General features: G+C 43.8%; 1 protein-coding gene across 2 annotated transcripts; it reads left to right on the top strand.

Annotated features, from left to right (window-relative positions):
- Positions 1-254: 254 nt before the first annotated feature.
- LOC109640219 (sodium/potassium-transporting ATPase subunit alpha-1) lies at positions 255-16,933 on the top strand. 2 transcript variants are annotated; one of them, XM_069520737.1, is made up of 23 exons: positions 255-273; positions 5,409-5,525; positions 8,530-8,589; positions 9,103-9,204; positions 9,300-9,401; positions 9,479-9,592; positions 9,721-9,855; positions 10,092-10,209; positions 10,398-10,666; positions 10,750-11,058; positions 11,586-11,720; positions 11,811-12,003; positions 12,092-12,267; positions 12,350-12,486; positions 13,045-13,195; positions 13,287-13,455; positions 13,533-13,687; positions 13,785-13,908; positions 14,105-14,250; positions 14,345-14,475; positions 14,715-14,816; positions 15,532-15,623; positions 16,735-16,933. In XM_069520737.1, the coding sequence occupies exons 2-23, from the start codon at positions 5,496-5,498 to the stop codon at positions 16,761-16,763; spliced, it is 2,979 nt and encodes a 992-aa protein (XP_069376838.1). In that variant the 5' UTR covers positions 255-273; positions 5,409-5,495; the 3' UTR covers positions 16,764-16,933. The 2 variants fall into 2 exon arrangements, with proteins under 2 accessions (XP_069376838.1, XP_019959649.1); XM_020104090.2 differs by lacking the exon at positions 255-273 and adding an exon at positions 4,730-5,045.
- Positions 16,934-20,753: the final 3,820 nt, after the last annotated feature.

Here is a 20,753-nt window from a genome sequence, read left to right as displayed (position 1 = left end):
TGCTCATCTCCAAACGAAGATCATCTTTTCTCACAGACTTATTATTAGTCAATTAAAAGTGAGAGAAATTTAATGGCTAATCACTTTATTTCTAAATAGTTGAAGTAGTGCTCTCTTTGCCAGCACCAGCCTGGGAAATCATGTACTGTTTTCTCTTTCTGTCGTCACTTATATCTGTGTTTTTCCCTCCAGGAGAAGGATGTCAGACCTTGACACAAACACCCCGGTTAGCAGACGAGTGAGAAGACTGGGGCTGATTGAGTCACATGTCAGGTATCAACACTGCCTATTTTCTCCTCTATCTGCAATTTGTCTTTGCACAAAAGGGATGTTTGACCAGTTTGGCCATCTACATCCAAACAAACCAAAATATAGAATGAGTTTGAATTTTAAACTAACTTTGAGATGAGCTCGATGCTGGAGACAGAGTCTGTAGAAAAATTCCACTCCTTTTCCTTTTTTTCAGACTTAACAAGCACCTAAGTTGGGAATTTCAAGCCTGTGTGTGAAATTTTTCTTTTTGGGGAGAAGAAAATGTCTTTTTATTTTCTGGAGCTCAGTAGAAAACTCTGCTGGCAGTAGCAACGCTAGAATTAACCTTGTGTCTAGCAACAACAGTGTGCGTCAGAGCGATGCTGTCATGGGAATCGTAGGTGTCACCAGCCATTGCTTTAAAATTTGGGACAGCAGTAGCATTGACCGGGACCCGCTCCAGCACACTGCGTGTTTCCAAGCTTTATTCTCAGGGAAACAATCCTGGCTCAGGTCTACTGCTTTTCCATCCTGTTCGGTTTGAGTAATACAGGCTCGGATTTACACGATGGAAAAGTCAGTAGCATATGTCCTCCAAATCTCCTTAAAACAGGATTGTATAGTTTAGCAGCTCGTTATTTACATATTATATATATTATTATATATATTGTATAAGGCGGGTCCTTCTTTCGAATGCTGCCACACTTGTCTGTATTTTTTTTTTCTAAATTTGCTGCGATCTCAATTCTCAGCTTGACGCGGCCAGTTCCCTCGGCAGCAGGAAAAGAGTGAGATGTGGAGGACTGTATATCCGAGCCCTGATCTCTGAGGTCATTTAGAAGAAGCAAGAGTGAAAGGGTGACTGTGTGGGATAGTGTCCCATGAATAAAGACGCCTTTTCCACAGTGACGGGACATTTAAATGCAGAGAAAAGGCTCCTGTCTTTGAATATTTTTCATTTACAAAATAACATACCCACTCGAATCACTTCCACTGACTACGTTCATCTCCGTGATCCTTGATCCCTCCGTGAGGGTTGGAACATAGATCGGCTGGCAAATCGAAAGCTTCCCCACAACGGTTGCACTACTACTTCATTGTACAATACCTCAACTCCCTCACTTGCAACAACTCGATCCCAACCTGAAAGGAGTGATCCACCATTTTCAGTTTGAATCAAAACATGAAATGACCCATTTCGCACGCCCTCTTTCTTCCCAAGTTATCCTGTGTTGTAAAAACCTTAAGGGGGAAATCCATGAATTAAAAAAAAAATCAACCCAAAAGAGTAAAAATCTGAATGGGTTGTTGCCTCTTTATATACAGTCTATGGTTGTTACTCTAGCAACTGAAGTCACAGGTTTCGTAGTTGAAATCTTGTGATGGCTGCTGGTGGAGACAGTAGCTCTTTGTCTGTGGAGGCTCCTCTGAGGGAGGAGGAACAAGGCAGATTTTCTCTTCACATGAACTCAGGCATTCACTGCAACACTAAAGTAGATATGACGAGTAGCTCAACAGACCTAATGTCCCAAGTCACGACTAATGAATTTATCCTGTCACCAAAAGATTATAAGGAAGTTTGTAGGAGACATGAACTGGTCCAGAAAATTTAGCTCAGACATTTTTTTGCAGCAGAAAAATGTCCGGAACTATGACGTCTGCCATTGTGGAAAAAAAGTCTTAAGTTGTTAAGTTAAGTTAAGTTGTTGTCTTTCCAAGTTGACAGGAGAAGTTCTGGAAAGTGTCTGGAGCGAACTCGTAAATGTTCGGACATCAGTGCTGATCTGAAAGCAGCTTTTGGAATAATTTTAAAAGTCAAGTCGACACGGGTTCAGTTATGCAGCATCTCTGGGATATAAATGTTTCCGTGCTGCACGTGGCCAATGCAAAAATGTTTGTTTTAATCCATCTGCCACTCATCTGTCAATTATTGCTGCACTTCCTTCAAGTTGTAAAAAACTAAAATTAAAACACAAAAGCATTTTGGTTTGATTATTAAACATTTTTAAAGGCCTCTGTGTCCTACTCGGTCCAAAGTTCATGGCAGGTTAAATGCTACAAGGGCAACCTGCTGAGTAAAACATTTACCCAAACAATAGGGGGGCCACGGGTTTCAGTGTTTAAATTAAATGAAGACGTTTTAAGATTTTTTGCTCTGCAGGGAGAATTCTCTCTGCAGCAGAACATTATAAAATGAATGCAAAAATTGAGATAAAAAAAAGGGTTATTATATTTTCATTTCATTCTGAGGATTCACTGCTTTTGAGATCTCTACCTCTGCCCGGACTCTGATAACATTGAAAGGACAGATATTTCAAAGCCTCATCACACACAACCCAAACTATTCACCATGAGAGCTGAGTCAGAACAAGTCTTTTTCTATTTGAACAATAGTTATCCTACGTCAGTTGCTACTAAGCTGTTTTCTCTAATAATATCACTATTACCGCCTGCACTCTCGACTACAGTGACATTCCAAAGGCCATGTTTTAAGTCGTCAGTTGGTACACTGTTTATATATGGCAGAACATTGTTTGGGGTTAAACAAGAACCTATACTATGTTAATAACGCTGTTGAAACCTCCATCCGTCGCAGGAAAAACTGTGAGGGTGCCACTTAGGCTCATTAGAGGTTTTTGCGGTTTTACCGATGCATGACTGAAACCGCTCCTGCGTGGGAGGTAGACTTCCCAAATACTGTTCAACACCAAATGGAGAAAGTGTAAACAGATATTCTCAGTGTGTGTTTGTGTGAGAATGCATTTGAATAGAGGGTGTGGCCCTGTGTCATTGTGAGGCCTCAGAGACAGGTACTGCAAGTATGGGTCGTCAGCAGCTGCACAGATACACATCTATAGCTGCTGCCCAGATGTGGCGAGAAGCAAATGAGTTACTTCACTGCAAACCAATTTCCGTTGGGTTCTGTCATGAACTGTAACGATTACGTGCGTGTAAACTACACACAGCAGTCTGGGTGAAAGAAAAAATAGGTTTTATTTTTGGGTTGAACTGTCCCCTCGAGGCTTTTCCCAGCCACTCTCTCTGCCTCTTACATCACCGACCTCCTTCCTCCTTCTCCTGGATCCATTTCATTTTCCTGAATAGAATCGGGGCAAATTTAATTCAAGCGGTGCAACAGGTCCCGTCGGCCTGTGTGCTGATCAAGCAGCAACAAAATGGGCTGCATTGATTTTGCGAAACTCTAAAACAGCAGAATATACTTTTCTTCTGTCTGACGGTTTTCACTCTCACGTTTCTACCTTCCCCCAACCTTCCTTCAATCTTCAACTTTGCATCACTGCCCCCCCTTCCGCCTCCCTGCATGGTCTAGTGACTATAAACAGTTGGAAGTTTACTACAAACACAGCCAGCCAGCCCACAAGGACGATCCCTCCTCCTCCCTGTTGGTTTCAATGAACAGGAAAGGCACTCCTTGGTTTCATGAGGGACTTCAGGGTCATGTATGTCCTTCGGTTCCAGGCTGTGCTACAGGTGGCCGCCATAGATGTGCGATGACATTGTAAGCACTGAGACTGGGTCAGAGGAGCCTTTTGACCTCGTGCACAAAGGTACACATCATCATCTTGGGCACATTTACGGTTTTTCTGCCCCAACCTGAGCATGTCTTCAAGGACACTCAAAACTTTTTCTGCAAGACCGATTAAATATGTATTTGTATCCGTGTCAGGGCTTAGCAGCAGCTGAACTTTGTCCGAGATCAGACATGAAACCCAAATCTCACCTGCACGCTCAGGAGGCTCGGCACAAAACGGATTTTTCATGTTTTTCTTTGGACGATTAATGTGTATTAATGAAACAGGAGTTGCAGGAAGTAGGCCAATGACCTCTTTAAGCTCATTCATTGTTAGAGCAGTATGAATCTATGAAACACACTGTGGTTTAGTTGTGTAAGACATCCCACCACTGCTCTTTTGACGTTTCCTGAGGTGAAATCTCTTTAAAATCGATTACGAGGTGTTTCTCTTTTTTTCTTTTCACAGAAAGCTTTAGCCTCAGACAGAGAGGATTCCTCCCTTTGCATTCCTCGGGCAAACAACCTCTTTTTCCCGCGCCGTCTTAATCAGCCGCTAACCTCTCTCCCTCTCTTTCAGACTTTGTTATTCAAATTCCTGCAGCTCGTTCAGCTTTTGGCAAACAAGTCACCTGCAGAACTGGACTTTCACCTTTCAAGCTCAAGCTTTATCTCTATTTGTCATTCACTCTTCCGCTATCCTGACCCATTTTTTTTGTTTTCCATTCTTCCATGAAAAGGAAGTACATGCACAGGGAGTCACTTGTCTGATCCAAACCACCTGTTGCATGTGAAGGTAAAAGACTTAAGAGTGAAACAAGAGGGAAAGTGGTTAGGAAAAAAAACAACGTTGAGGGAAGTTGACACAAGATTTACCACTCCCCTTTCTCTCACACTCCTCCTCCACTATTACCTTCCTCCCCCTGCAGTTCACCCCCTTCCCACCCCCAGCATCACTACTACTCACCCGTCAAGTTTCACCCCCACCCCTCTCTCTCTCCCTCTCTCTCCCTCTCCCAAACTCCTCCTCTCTGGGCAGGTGAGCCAGTTGCGCATATAAAGGTATTGTAACGTGAGGAAACCTATCTTCACTGCGCTGGGGAGTGCGGAAGACACAGGACGCAGCTGGGCTGAGAGAAAGAGAGAGAGAGTGTGTGTGTGTGAGAGAGAGAGAGAGAGGCGGAGTAGGAAAGTTGCAATTTAAAAATACAATTGGACAATTGACCGTTCTCAGACTTGAATTGCAACCATGGGACTGGGAGTAAGTAATGCAGCTTTGTCACGTGTTTTCCTCTGCTAGCGAGAGTCTTTATGTTTTAGCATGGTTTTGTGTTTTTCCCAGTTTTGAGCTGAGAGCTGAAGGTTTCGTCACAAGCTGTTGGTTAAGCTTCACAGGAGAGTTGTGGATTGCCTGTAGTACTTTGTACCTTAGTTCCAAAATTCCTGCACATGCGTATAGGACTTTTTTTTTCAGGAAACCTTTCGAATTCTTTGTTCACGTTCTTAGAAATTCTTACAGCATGTTTGACGTTGACGCGACAAAAGAGGAAGCTTCAGGGCAGGCTTGCCCTCGTGTGCTCAGTCTTCTCCAGGAACTCATTTTGTCTCGCTTTCTTCACTCCAGAGAGGGAAAGATGAGTACAAACTGGCGGCAACCTCAGACGATGGGGCCAAAAAAGGCAAGAAAGGCAAAGGGAAGGACAAGAAGGATATGGACGACCTGAAGAAAGAAGTCGACCTGGTGAGTTCACACACAAAACATTTTATCTTAATTTTTAGTTAGTTTTAGATAATAAGATTCGCAGCTTTACCATCCTGCTTGCCTCACACCTAATGCCTCATTCAGGCCACATTAATGCTGTTGGTCACTGTATTCAACTGCCATTGGTCACAGCAATGATACAGTCACAACTGACACAAACCTTAGCTTTGACCTCACAGCAAGTCACATGAGATGTGCTGTAGCTGTTTGCCCTGCATTTTATAAAGATTGCTGCTTACAGCACTGTATGTGCAGTCACATGTTATTAAGGAGTTCAGAGCTGTACTTAACATCTAAATCACACGCATCTAAAGTGGCTTTCAACGCTCAAGTGTTGGGTGAGAGGTTCTTTTGTCATATGAAAAAACATACGACCCAGAGCTTTTTCTGCATCCGTCTATTATCCTCTGGCGCTTAGTTTTATTGGTGGAGCAGGTTTATTTCATTGCTCGTCTGGATGCACCGACGTTTGCAGAGCTGTAAAGTTTGCACACGCAGTTTTTTTAGCTTGGTTTGACATATCACATGCAGATAAGTGGTTAACCAGTTTCCACTGGTGTCAGCTTTTTTCTGAGTGTGAATCTCGAGGTTATTTCCCAAGGTCAGTGAGGCCCTTGCTTTAGTTCATCCTCAAGTCAGTGAGAAGGGGCTGACGAATACTTTCACACCAGAACTCTGCGTTTAAAATGTGCAGCGGTGGCATTTTAAACAGAGAAAAACATTTATTCAAAGGTTTTATGTGTAATTTAATTCCTTTCTTGTGAGGAGAAGTTTGTCATATGACCTTTAAAGTGTCTATTTAAAAGACAGGGCGCCCATAAACCTCAGTAGGATTGTGTCCTTGACAAGGTCAGGTTACAAGGAGCCAGATTCAGGTCTCACATTCATTTCAAAACACTAACAAGGCAATAGAGAACTAGTCTTGCTAAAACGTACAACTATTTGATTTGATCATATAAGAATTGTTAGAATTTTCTGTAATAATGCCATGTGATGTTTTGTAGATGTATACGGCTCAGTGACTTTCACAAGGTCATTCGCTTTACTGGGATGCTGCTCTAAATGTAACTTTAAAAAACTACAACCACAATAGAATAAGAGTTTCATACGGCCCCTTGCAGTTTTGTATTACTTTCTGCCCAATGTCACTCAGCAGGTCACCGTGTGCTGCAGGTTATTAGGTAATAAAACTCCCATCTAGGTGACATATTAATGATTATTGTCCTGCCTATGTCTCAACTCGCTCTCAAAGTCCTGCCGCCGCTGAAGGACATCTCAATGCCATAGCAACCGTATCACCTGTCTGCCATAACCTCGCTGACTTAGCATATCATTGACTGCAATTAACAGCGGGCGCTGTCTGTGATGTGCCCCCCCACTGTCATAAGTGCAACGTACATATTCAGAAAGTTTTTTTTTTTTTAGAAGAGTTTGACTTTGGGAGGGACCAAAAAGGTCAAGACTTATTTCCTGTCTTGCATTTATAGTCCTCAAGTTTTCAGATTTGAACTGTGGTTAAAGGATAATAACAGATAGTTATGGATCTCTATGGAGCCAGCGAAGCAGACATGTTAATCATTATTGCACCATCACACTCCATCATCATACTATTACCCGAGGCCTCAAAGTCCACTGTAAGACAATAGAAACTATTTCCATAGCAACATGAAGCAATGGGGCTAAGTCCAGCTGAAAACATTAAATACAAAGTCACATTTCATCAATCGATTGGCATCTGGAATATAATTTCTTCAACTCTGGTCAGAGTGTGCTCATCCAGCGGAACATGATCCAAATGTGGCGGAGAATCGCAGTTAGTGCAGGAATTTCCTTTTCAGACTTCAGAAGAAGGAAATAAAAAAGCAGGAGTAGGTTGGAGCAGAGGACAACACGTTATGTGTGGCACATTTGGTACGGAACACTCTACTAGCTTTGTTAAAATGCAAAACTGTGTCAGGCTGGAGCTGTGATGTTCCACCCATTTCCTGCACTTACTGTAAAGTAAGCACAGAAAGACAAAGGGACTCGATTGACTCTCTAATAGCTGATGACTTTGCATTTTAAATCATCTGATTCACATAGTATCTATATATAAACACAGTGGAAACTTAAATAAGGTCAGAGTGAACTTGTACTTGATATAATGGGACACTGTGAACTGATAGTTTATGTGTTTATACATTCATTCCCTCATTCATTTAGACAATCACTGATTTCTAATATCAGAAAGTAGCCATAACTCACCAGATAAAACTGGCTCATCGCCACAGAAACCAGTGAGGGCATATTCCACTCTAGCATTTTGTGTAAAGATTTCACTACAATACTTTCTTTGTTCCACAGCATAAAAAAATGGAAGGTGGGAGTCCAATTTTATCATCAGCAGATCATCCTAATGATATTGGAAGAATCACTTCGTTCACCGGCTGTAGGCGTTATTCAGAAAACTCCGTGTAGGCAAGGATGTGTCAGATTCTCTTTTTTCACATGCAGATCCATGTTCCCCCACTCTTTCATTTCAAAACAAAAAGATTTCTACAGGGCGGAAATGAAAAAAAACACTCAAAACTGACCTGAAACCGACACTTCAGGAGATAAAATTCTCCTTTTGATGATGATGCAGGCTCCACCCCTGTAGAGCTCCAAGTGTCACACACAAACACCAGCGTGTCAGTTGGTTGGCATTGATTGTGCTGTTTGCTCACAGCAAACTGAATGTTTGGATGAGTCCATGTGAAGCTGGTGTTGGCGTAGCTTCACAGAGTCCGAGACTAGTTTTACGCATACGTCTCTCTGGCTGATTGTGAAGAGGCACGCAATAATAATCCTGATCAGACGGCGGATTTCTGCCTTGTCATCTTTATTTTCCCCTGGGGCCAACATGACGGGACATGTTTTAATCCTCAAAGGAGATAATGTCTGCAGGTTGGGAATTTTGGGTTATTTTTATTCATTCTCTCTCTCTCTCTCTCTCTCTCCATAGGATGATCATAAGTTAACCTTGGATGAGCTTCACAGGAAATATGGAACTGATCTCTCCCGGGTGAGCAATCTGCATATGTGTATATTTGTTTTTGATCGTGTGCGTGCATATGTGTGTGTATCAGGGTGATTCACAGGAATTATTCTAGCTGCTGGGGATGATTTCCCACAGGCAGATAATCCCAAAAAGGACAATAGACAAGTTTGTAGATAGTTGCCGTCCTGTCTCACATTCTTATCACAGGCTTTATTTTCTACTTTCTATTTACACAGAGGAGGCTGGAAACATTTCCCTCCTTGTGGATGTGGTTTCTTTTGTTTAAGCCATGTCCTCCTGAGGCTTTAGAGATGAACCTGTTCACAGTGACTGCAGGAAACATGACGCTCAGTTTTGTCCTTCCCCCAATAAACAAGTTCAAAGGCCAAAACTGGATTGACAGGTTCCTCCTCTTATGACGTCAGGAGATACGGTTACTGTATCTCTGTTATCTGCCTCCAAGGCTGGTGTAAGTCAGCATGTGTTTGTAGCCAACATGCACAGATTAACATTTTCTTCTTTGTGTCTCTTTTTTAGGGACTTTCCTGCTCCAGAGCAAAAGAGATCCTGGCCCGCGACGGCCCAAACGCCCTCACACCTCCTCCCACCACACCCGAATGGGTTAAATTCTGTAAACAGGTAAAAGTCGCAAATGTTATCCAAACAAAATGAATAGTCTAATTCTTTGTTGATGCTTAAACTGGAAATTTTGTGAAATGTTATTTTGTTTCCAGCTGTTTGGTGGTTTCTCCATGCTGCTGTGGATCGGCGCCATCCTCTGCTTCCTCGCTTATGGTATCCAGGCCGCCTCAGAAGACGAACCTATGAATGACAACGTAAGGAGGCTTCCCTCTGTGATGTGGAAATCTCCCCCACCTCCACGGATGAACTAACCTTTTCTCCCTTCCTGCAGTTGTACCTGGGTGTTGTGCTTTCCGCTGTCGTCATCATCACTGGCTGCTTCTCCTACTACCAAGAGGCCAAGAGCTCCAAGATCATGGACTCCTTTAAGAACCTGGTCCCACAGGTGAGTTTTTTTATTGACTAGCTAACGTAGCTGCAATTATTTCCCATAATTCCTTTTTTTTCTGTGAATATTAGAAAAACAGATATAGAAAAAGCCTAAAAACACATATTTTACCTTTGGTGTCGTAGCAAGCCCTGGTCCTCCGTGACGGTGAGAAGCAAAGCATCAACGCAGAGGAGGTGGTGGTCGGGGATTTAGTGGAGGTGAAAGGCGGCGACAGGATCCCCGCTGATCTGCGAATCATCTCCGCCCACGGATGCAAGGTCGGCTCCTCAAATATTTTTTAAAAACGTTTTAAAATCGCCTAACAGAAAGCATTTGGGAATTGATGACTGATGTTGTAATTATTAACACAGGAGTTGTGGTTAGAGTTTCTCAACATGTTGTGGGAAATAAAGCAAAGAACGGACGTGCTTTACTGTTACATCATCTATTTTTGTCTTTCGATCAAAATGATATATTTCAATATTTATTTCTTGTTTTATTGTTATGCCTCCAGGTGGATAACTCCTCTCTGACTGGTGAGTCGGAGCCACAGACTCGTACTCCTGACTTCTCCAACGACAACCCACTGGAAACGAGGAACATTGCTTTCTTCTCAACCAACTGTGTTGAAGGTAAACAACGAGAGGTTGACACCAAAATCACAGGGATAAAACAGATTTATTTACAGTGTTCATTTTGTGACATTCGTCCCAAACTATAATGGAATTAAGCTGAACAGTCGCTGTAAACTATAAGTTACAAAAGCTCTTTCAGCTTTTCTATTCTGTTTCTACATCTAACTTAAAAAATGTCTTTGCAGGTACTGCCAGAGGAGTCGTCATCAACACTGGAGACCGCACTGTCATGGGTCGTATCGCCACCCTGGCTTCAAGTCTGGAGGGCGGCAAAACTCCCATCGCTGTCGAGATCGAGCACTTCATCCACATCATCACTGGCGTCGCCGTTTTCCTTGGTGTTTCTTTCTTCGTCCTGTCCCTCATCCTCGGGTACGGGTGGCTGGAGGCCGTCATCTTCCTCATCGGTATCATCGTCGCCAACGTGCCAGAAGGTCTCCTGGCTACTGTCACTGTGAGTCCTGCTGTTTCTTGGGTATAAAATGGATCCAAACGGTGACTCAGCTCTCCGACTAACCCGAGTAATCCCTTCTCTAGGTGTGTCTGACCCTGACTGCGAAGCGTATGGCCAAGAAGAACTGCCTGGTGAAGAACCTGGAAGCCGTCGAGACCCTGGGCTCCACCTCCACCATCTGCTCCGACAAAACCGGCACCCTGACTCAGAACAGGATGACCGTGGCCCACATGTGGTTCGACAACCAGATCCACGAGGCGGACACCACAGAGAACCAGAGCGGCGCCTCCTTCGACAGGAGCTCAGCCACCTGGGCTGCCCTGGCCAGAGTCGCTGGACTCTGCAACCGCGCCGTCTTCCTGGCCGAGCAGGGCAGCGTTCCCATCCTGAAGGTGAAATATTGACTGGATCTTCCTGGTTACCAAAATCAAAACATTTTTCTTTGGTTCTGCCTTTCTCGTCTGCACAAAGAAGACACTTTGGCTCTTGGTATAAAAACCAGTCCAGGTTGTAAACAAGTGATGAATTGGCCCTTCTTCCTCGTGGAATATTTCCCTCCTTAAAATATCATGTTGAACTGATCACTGTTGCTAGGTGAAACATGAAATGCAGGGACTGTGTGGGAGTTATCTTGGCATCATGACTTGGCAGGGAAGTTTTTGGATCTGGCAACAAATACCAATGCAGCCAAACAGCTCTACAAACCTCTATAAAAAGCACTCAAAATAATTAATGGCCTTTTCTGAAATGTAAGGGAGGTGGCCCAACAGACCCATTGATTTATTTCTTAATGAGTCCTGGCAAATATGTTTCAATTTCAGTCGAGGGGAGAAATAAATGAGGTGTGCTCAGCTTTTTGTTCAATTAAAAGTATCTATTGTTTGTCTATCTATCTAACTGTTTTTCTCTCAATCGACAGAGAGATGTGGCCGGTGACGCCTCAGAAGCCGCTTTGCTCAAGTGTATTGAACTGTGCTGCGGATCCGTCGTTGGCATGAGAGACAAATACACCAAGGTCTCCGAGATCCCCTTCAACTCCACCAACAAGTACCAGGTGAGCAAGCCACATAGTTTTCACTGCAGGTGAAACAACAACTGATAGTAAAAAAACAAATTAGAATTTAACCTTCCTCTTGTCCCGCAGCTTTCCATCCATAAGAACTTCACCCCCGGAGAGACCAAGCACCTGCTGGTGATGAAAGGAGCCCCAGAGAGGATTCTGGACCGCTGCTCCAGCATCATGATCCAAGGCAAAGAGCAGCCTCTGGATGAGGAGATGAAAGACGCTTTCCAGAACGCATACGTGGAGCTGGGAGGACTTGGAGAGAGAGTTCTGGGTATGATATCAGTCAATTCTAAAGCTTTATCCATCCATCTTTTTCAGTTGGTTGAGTTAACTCGTTTTCTTCCTGTCGCCATCTCCAGGTTTCTGCCACCACAGCCTGTCCGATGACCAGTTCCCAGAAGGCTTTGCATTCGACACTGAGGAAGTGAATTTCCCCACTGAGAAGCTGTGCTTCATCGGCCTCATGTCCATGATTGACCCTCCTCGTGCCGCCGTGCCTGACGCTGTCGGCAAATGCAGGAGCGCTGGAATCAAGGTATGAATCTGTCTCTATTCAAGCGTCAAGCGCTTCATATAAAAATGGGTTTAAGTTTACAAAGTGTTTTGTCTTCCCTCAGGTTATCATGGTAACAGGTGACCATCCAATCACAGCCAAGGCTATTGCAAAGGGTGTGGGTATCATTTCTGAAGGCAACGAGACTGTTGAAGATATCGCTGCCCGTCTGAACGTCCCAGTGTCAGAGGTCAACCCCAGGTATCTGCTCTCATCCAGTTTTATAAAATCTTCCCTCTACATGTGGCACTGTCAATTAACAACCCGATGCAAGAACCAATCAGGTCAAATTGAATCAGTGTTGGCTAACAAGGCTCTGCAGACTATTCAGCCAAAAAGGCTTTTACTGTTAATTCCCTGCAGACAAATAAATCTAGTTGAAGCTCTGAGCTCGTGACTTTACTGTTCCTACACAAGCAACTTTAGTCTCTGTGTTCAGATCACTTTTAAACTGTTAACTCTAACAGTTGAATTTGCTTCGATTATTTTTCCTTATATATTTATATATAAGGAAAAATATATGTTAATATATAGATATGTGTTAAAATATCAAAGATTTGTGATGAGTTGTCTGCAGGTCTTGCTTTTTGCTGAGGGTGCATTCATTTTTCTTTTAATGTCTGCTGGAATTTCCTCTTTTTCACTTAACCACATTCCACGTGATTTTTCCTTTTCGTTGTGCCCTGACCGTACCGCATCCTCGCCTTTCCTCCCAGAGCCAGGACGTTTTCCTAACCCCTGCTTTGATTTCCCCTCCAGGGATGCCAAGGCCTGCGTCGTGCACGGCGGTGAGCTGAAAGAAATGACCTCAGAGCATCTCGACGATATACTGAAGTACCACACTGAAATCGTCTTTGCCAGAACCTCACCTCAGCAGAAGCTGATTATTGTAGAGGGTTGTCAGAGACAGGTATTGAAGACACAGGGATTAAAAGCTTTCAGAAATCTCTTGCGTTGTTTTCTAGAAATCTTTGATCAACGCTGGTTTCTTTTCTCGGCAGGGCGCCATCGTGGCCGTGACAGGTGATGGTGTGAACGACTCTCCTGCTCTTAAAAAGGCTGACATCGGTGTTGCCATGGGGATCGCTGGATCTGATGTCTCCAAGCAGGCTGCTGACATGATCCTGCTGGACGACAACTTTGCCTCCATTGTTACCGGAGTGGAAGAAGGTAAGACCTACACTAAAGCTTTAACAGCTCGATTTTATCTTTCCTCACAATATTAATTTTTTAAATTACGTCATCAGGTCGTCTGATCTTTGACAACTTGAAGAAGTCCATCGCCTACACTCTGACCAGTAACATCCCTGAGATCTCACCCTTCCTCCTCTTCATCATCGCCAACATCCCTCTGCCCCTGGGAACCGTCACCATCCTCTGTATCGATCTGGGAACCGACATGGTGAGCTCTTTGACTGCGGACACAACTGATTATCTTGCAACTTGACAACTTCAGTCTTCATTTATTTTATATTTTTCATTTCCCTGTCATCTCCCAGGTCCCTGCTATCTCCCTGGCTTATGAAGAAGCTGAGAGCGACATCATGAAGAGGCAGCCCAGAAACCCCAAAACAGACAAACTGGTGAACGAGAGGCTCATCAGCATCGCTTACGGACAGATCGGTAAGAAAACCTAATGTTTCTTCATTTCAATGATAGTCAGGTGAAAAATCCACCTTCAAACGTTGCTGTGCATCGCTTCTCTCTGCAGAGGGCGACAAAGTGCGAGAATCGGAGTATTTTCCCGTCAACAATATTATACGTGCACTTTCTTATCTTTTGGAAGCACTAATTTAAAATTGCTCATCTCCGCTGCTAGGCATGATGCAGGCCACAGCTGGCTTCTTCACATATTTCGTCATCCTGGCCGAAAACGGTTTCCTCCCCATGGACCTATTGGGGATCAGAGTGCACTGGGACGACAAATATGTAAATGACCTGGAAGACAGCTACGGACAGCAGTGGGTCAGTAATGTTTCATGGGCCGTGATGTTTGTGGTTCATTCAGATTTCAAGTAAGAGAAGAGGCGCTAAAGTTATTTCTTTTCTGTAAGCGCAGACATACGAGCGCAGAAAAATCGTAGAGTTCACCTGCCACACGGCGTTCTTCGCCAGTATCGTGGTCGTCCAGTGGGCCGATCTGATCATCTGTAAGACCAGGAGGAACTCCATCATTCAACAAGGAATGAAGTACGTACACATGGCAACTTATAAAGCCTGCCTTTGAATATACGGACATTAGCTGTCCTTTAAAGTAACTCCCAAAAAATGATATAAAAAGGAACAATGCCATTGCTCATCTACTTTTTATTCAAGTATAATTGTGATAATTGCGTTGATATTTCCCAGGAGAATAGTGCACGATGCTGTAATTTCAGTTAATAAAGACTACAGATATTGATTGAATTTATTTATTTTTGCTTCCTCAGGAATCGCATCCTCATCTTTGGGCTGTTTGAGGAAACCGCTCTGGCAGCTTTCCTGTCATACTGCCCTGGCATGGACGTTGCCCTAAGAATGTATCCCCTCAAGTGAGTAAAACACACTCATTAAGTATGTCCGTACTGTTCAGACCTGGCATTAATGTCCGAGAACTTATAGGTGTGAACGCACACAAATGCATCCTGAGATCCAATCACTCAGACCATATTCGGAGTTTTGTCGGGGCCACATACTTGGCTGACGTCCTCTAACCTGCTACATTTTTGCTCTTCTCAGATTCTTTATGTCGATTTGTTCTTGGCCACCAACCTACACAGACCAACACATAATGAATTCTTTCTTTCTTCATTCAGGACAGATTTTAATTCCAGGTCTGAACATGGTCTTTACATACTCTGACTCTCCTGGTTCTGTTCATGTATACATGCACAATATGTATTATCTTTATCTGCATATTTTTGATTTTCAAGATCAGAAAGTGGCACAAAGGTCGAATAAACCAATAAGCATAAATTAGAAAAGAGGAGCGATACTTTAGAACACAGAATCGATCCTTGGCCCAGCTCAGCCTCATTTCGCCGACATTAAGCTTCTGAATTAAATCCAAAAGCTTAATGTTCTTCCCCCAAAGCTTTTCATGTGCTCGTAGCGAAACGTCAGCCGAGTGTAATGACATTAAACTCTCTGTACCTGTATTACTCACTAACTCTCACACAGGCCTGGAGGAGGACTCTTGTACTTTTTGTCAGATTTGAAGTTGTGACTCACTCTGTCTGTCTCTGTCTGTTCATCTATGTACTTTAGGCCATGTTGGTGGTTCTGTGCCTTCCCCTACTCCCTCCTCATCTTCCTGTACGATGAAGCCAGAAGATATATACTCAGACGCAACCCAGGCGGTAAGACCTCTACTCACAGTCCGTACTTCTACTTTCACAGGGTAGTGGAAATACAGGTGTAAACACATTTAGAATGGGCGCTGTTGGTCCCCCTGAGTCTGTGTGTGTGTGTGTGTGTGTGTGTGTGTGTGTGTGTGTGTGTGTGTGTGTGTGTGTGTGTGTGTGTTACTGCCACACACATCAGTGAACTTTGACTGATGGCAGGGCCCAGTGGGATTTGAACCCACAACCTTGCCATTGTTAAGGCCTCTTTCCACCCACAGAGCTGAGCAGAACCTGCATGTAGGGCTGGCTCCGATACAGCAGTGTGTGTGTGTGTGTGTGTGTGTGTGTGTGTGTGTGTGTGTGTGTGTGTGTGTGTGTGTGTGTGTGTGTGTGTGTGTATCTGCTACATCTGAGCCCCACAGCACAGATCAGTGAACACCTCATTGCCTATCCATGGTGAATAATGTGTTACAGTCAGACACAGAAAACAAGCTCTACTGACAGTTTCAAACAGCTTCCATATTTTATGAAAGAGATTTTACAGTTTAAAGCTTTTTATTTTAGTCAAAACTAAATTTGAGAAAGTGATATTTTTCCTCTGTGGGGCCCAGAGCTAACTGATTATTTTTAACCCTGCGCTCATTGAATTTCCTCACCAGGACTCAAGCCCAGTATTTTTTTTGCCCTCAGTGTTGAATCCTTTAAAATAAAACGTAGCTTTAGGGTAGAGGAACAACCTGCTAAATCACATTATTTTAGCTTCCACACACTGGAACCACAGTGACTCCTAATAGAATTAATGAAGTGTCTGTACAGTTAATGATACAGGAACCAACACATTGATGTTTAGCCTTTTCTCTGGGAGTTTATATAAGGCCTCAAGGATGATATCATCATTTTATGAGCAACTGTTAGGCAGCGTTTGCTCCAAATTTCTGGAAGTGACTTGCTCACGCTCTCCAATCTGCTCTGATATCTTGGAATGGCTGTCAGGCAACATAAGGGATGATGTCACCCCCGCGGCCTGAGTGCAAAATTGAAGACTTTTTGAATTTAGAGCCCAAATGTGACGTGAAAAATCCAACAAAAACAAACTATCCCTAATTCTGTCCCCTTTGGTTTCTAGGTTGGGTTGAACAGGAGACATACTACTGAGGCGACACGACACATTCAAGGAGGGTGCAGTCAGTGTTTCAGCTTTATTAACTGCCGTGTTACATACATGTCTGACGTGGTCAGACTCCAAAAAAACACCAAACACTGATAATTTAATATCTTAATGTATTTCATTCGCAATAAAACATTTCTGTACCATTGTACACTGAGGCTGCTTGGACGTTTCTTTCTTCCTGCACACACTTTGCTTGTTGATTTCTCTGACACACACATTGGGGCAAAAACGGTGTTTCGAAAGGGGACTTCATGCAGGATGTTGTTTCAAGGTTCAGTAAATGCAGCGTGTACCTGCGAGTCAGGTCCGGTGACCCGTGCGGTGGGATTATCCTCCACAGCGGTTCCTAAACTTCGGCTCTGGGGTCAGATACAAAGAGTCACCACCACAACAAAAAAAAACGGCTGCTTAGTTTGTCAGAAACTGAAAATCAAATCAAAGCTAATTGTTATATTTTCTTTGTTTACATGGGATTAAAGATTAAGGATTAATTTCCTGTTCATTGACTAATCAATTAATACACTAATCATGTTTATCTTTGACCCACCATATATTGAGGATAAGCATTTCAGATCTGTGTGTGTGTGTGTGTGTGTGTGTGTGTCCATTATCTGAAGAGCCACAGTGGTGTTTGCGATGGATCGCTCTGTTGACCACTAATGCAAAGAGGCCCTCAGTGAAAATTAACTACTCTGGTGCCATCAACTTGGTGTTTACCCAGGTCATTATGAATTTCCCCTTCTCGCTCAACTCCTCCTAATGGATGTGTGTGTGCGTGCACGGTATGCCATCATCAAACCAGGTCACAGATTGACACAAACATTCAGAAACACTTGTATCGACCATAACACGTAGATTTTCTGTGCCCAGCTCAGGGAGGATGAATGAATGATTCAATCAGCCAATCAGGTTCTTCCTCCCTCCGACTTCACAGACGGTGTCTTTTTTAACCAACACAGTAGGTGACCACTCGCCATTAGACCGAACCCAGAAGAAGGAGAAGCTTTCAGTTATCAGGAGCAATAAGAGATACAGTAGACGGCGGTGATGGACCTTGATATTAGTTTCCAACTGCCTAAAAACAAAGAAGAAGAGGAGTCAGTGTAAGAGGCTGCAAAGAAAAAGAAGAGGGGAGAGGGAATGGGGGTGATGGATTGTGAGAAAAGTCAATTGATGTGATGAACAAGAGGGAAAAGATCAAGACAACACATATTGGCGTTTTCAAGACGTAATTAATCATCTTGCTGCGGTTTCGGATGTGTAAATGCTGCGTGTTAATATTTTCCGATTGAGATGTAACCCAGATGAGGCAATTTAGACGAGATGAATGGAGATGGGGAGAAAGAGAGAGATAGAGACTTACATTATCATGCCTTCATCCTTCGTTCCACAAGCAGGGATGATGTCCCTGAATGTGCCTGTTGCTATGGCAACTCGTTTGATAGCCCTCTCTCTCCTCTCTCTCTAACATATAAATAAAATCGGGGCTATTTATAGAAGAACACTGGCAACACGCGAGCTACACTCATCGCACATAAATGGACGTGAATGTGCTTGGCAAAACATAAATACTGCGTATTCGTGCGTGTGCATGCACCTACACGTGCACACATACAGTACGAGCACATGCACGCGAGAAACCCCTGCATTTGTGCTCGCTGCTGTGTGCCATCTGTTTGTGAGGTCCACCTGTGGTTTTGTGTTTGTTTACTCCTGATTCTGTTTATTCTGTGTGTTTTAATCAAGTGTGTGTGTGTGTGTGTGTGTGTTCGTGTGTGTGTTTGTGTGTGTGTGTGTGTGTGTTTGTGAGTGTGTGTGTGTGTGTGTGTGTGTGTGTGTGTTTGTGTGTGTGTGTGTGTGTGTGTGTGTGTGAGTGAGCCTAAAGATGAACTCCTTGCAGTGAAATCTCCCTGTTGTTGAGATCTACCTCAGGTTATCTTGTCAGTCGGTGCAGAGTGCTCTTCAGGCCACCTGATAAGGTCTTTAAGAATACACAGGGAGACAGACAGTGAGTGACACAGTCAGGATACTATATCACTCCAATGGCAGGCTCACACAGTCCGTCGTGCTTGAAGAGGTACCTTTCAATTAAGACGCAATCTATTCAGGCTGCTGATTGAGCTGTTTATCGCTGCAGACGGGGCGCAGCGCAGGGAATTTGTTGCATTCGGAGAAAACTTCACTTAAAGTATGAAGATGTAGGTTTGCATGATGCATGAAACTTCCGCTGCAAATGCATGAAGACGTGTTTCAGATTTCAGGCTTAGGTCCAGGGATGAAAGACTAAATCTCTCATTTGTGTTGCGGGATGAAAAGGGTTTAACGGCTCCTGGAACAGATGCAAACAACCTGCAGCGAGGCAACTGGCAACGTGATAGTCAACGGGGTCTCCTCCACGTGGAAGCATCGGCGCAGTGGGGGGGTCAGGGGTCAGCGTGCATTGATTCGAGAGTTGCACAGTAGAGACAGAAATATCGTGGAACAATAAGCAGAGGCTCCGATAGTCAGGGGGAGAGGGGGAATACTTCAAGGGGGCCCCAGAGCTTAAGGGGGCCTGCACATGCTGTGGAATTCCAAGCAGCACTTCTTACTTACTTGTTTTTGCATCATAGAAGTAGTAAACAGATGCTTTCATTTTTGCAACTAGACCAAAAAACCTCATGGACATAGTGATGCCAAGGGTGTCTCACGTGAATCTGCTCGTGCAGCTCTGCATTTAGAGGGTTCAGAAGTTGGCCGTCCGCTATCACCACACAACAACCATGTCAAAGTAGCGGGAGGGGGGGGGGGGGGGGAACCCAGCTGTTAAATGTGTGTGTGTTTAGAGTCAGGCGTGTGGGGGGGTGGGCCTCTTTTCACAGCACAAGAGTGAGGCAGGAAACTTGTGTTTGTGTGTCAGTGACGGCTGCCTCTTGTATGCTGTCCTCAGAAATGAATACAATGCTATGTCCGAAAGATGCAGTATGCACATGAACAGCAGGGGCAGTTAAGATAATAGCAACCTCCTAGACTGTTTGCATATTTTTATTTACATTACTCGAATCCTGTTTTTCTATAAGCTCTCTGGTCTGCCCTCTAAAGGTGTCCTACAGTAACACCGGTTCTACACACAAGTTTTTATGCTTTGGTTTTTGCGGGGATTCAACAGGTTTTTAGAATATAGGACAAGATGGTGAATGTCCCTGGTCTGTTTGAAGGTCTTCTGCACAATTTAAGGGGTCCACAGGGACGTAACCTCAGTGGTGCACCTTAGCGCCATCAAGTGTTTTTGCTTGTAATTAATGACACAGGCCGAACTTGAGGGTACCCTGAGGCTAAAGGTCAATCTGACATACAAAGCATCAAGTGGGATGCTGCATCACTATCTGTTATTTGTGTTCTCATTTTCCAATGTGGTCCTTGTGCTTGTTTCTACAGTGGCCGAGAGAGCTCAACGCGCTGCGAATTATGAAAATAACTTCATCAACACATGCAAATACAGAAACGTGCTGCAAAAAGGAAATGTTTCCTGGGACACCCCCCCCCCCCCCACCAAAAAAGAAGCATTGAACTACAGCCAGGTTCTTCACTGTTTTGGGTCCCCTGGAAACATTTCCTTTGTCGCTCTTGCAACTTTCTCTCTGTATTTGCGTGTGTTGTCAAATTGATGAAGTTGTTTTCTCCAAAAAGTGTCTTCTCAGTTTGTTGAGCTCTCTCTTCTCTGTAGATTTCCCCTGTATCCATCTATTCATATTAAACAGTTATTGATTGAGAAGTCTTATAATGTTTGATTTGTTGTCCAATCAGTGTGTGTGTGTGTGTGTGTGTGTGTTGAAAGAAAAGGGGGGGGAAGAGAGAGAGAGAGAGAGAGAGAGAGAGAGAGAGAGAGAGAGAGAAAAACGTCCAATAATGGCAGACGCCCCGCCCCCCTCCGTGGGGTTACCATGGCAAACGGCGTCGACGTCACAATGGAAGGAACGCCGTCTATAAGTATC

Source organism: Paralichthys olivaceus, chromosome 24 (assembly GCF_024713975.1).
Source record: "Paralichthys olivaceus isolate ysfri-2021 chromosome 24, ASM2471397v2, whole genome shotgun sequence".
NCBI classification, from domain to species: Eukaryota; Metazoa; Chordata; class Actinopteri; order Pleuronectiformes; family Paralichthyidae; genus Paralichthys; species Paralichthys olivaceus.
This window is presented reverse-complemented; position numbering and strand designations above follow the sequence as displayed.

Coding starts and splice junctions, on each gene's coding strand:
- LOC109640219 (XM_020104090.2), top strand. Junction 9,856..10,091: donor TCTCCGCCCACGGATGCAAG/GTCGGCTCCTCA, acceptor TTATGCCTCCAG/GTGGATAACTCCTCTCTGAC. Junction 14,251..14,344: donor ACAGCTACGGACAGCAGTGG/GTCAGTAATGTT, acceptor CTGTAAGCGCAG/ACATACGAGCGCAGAAAAAT.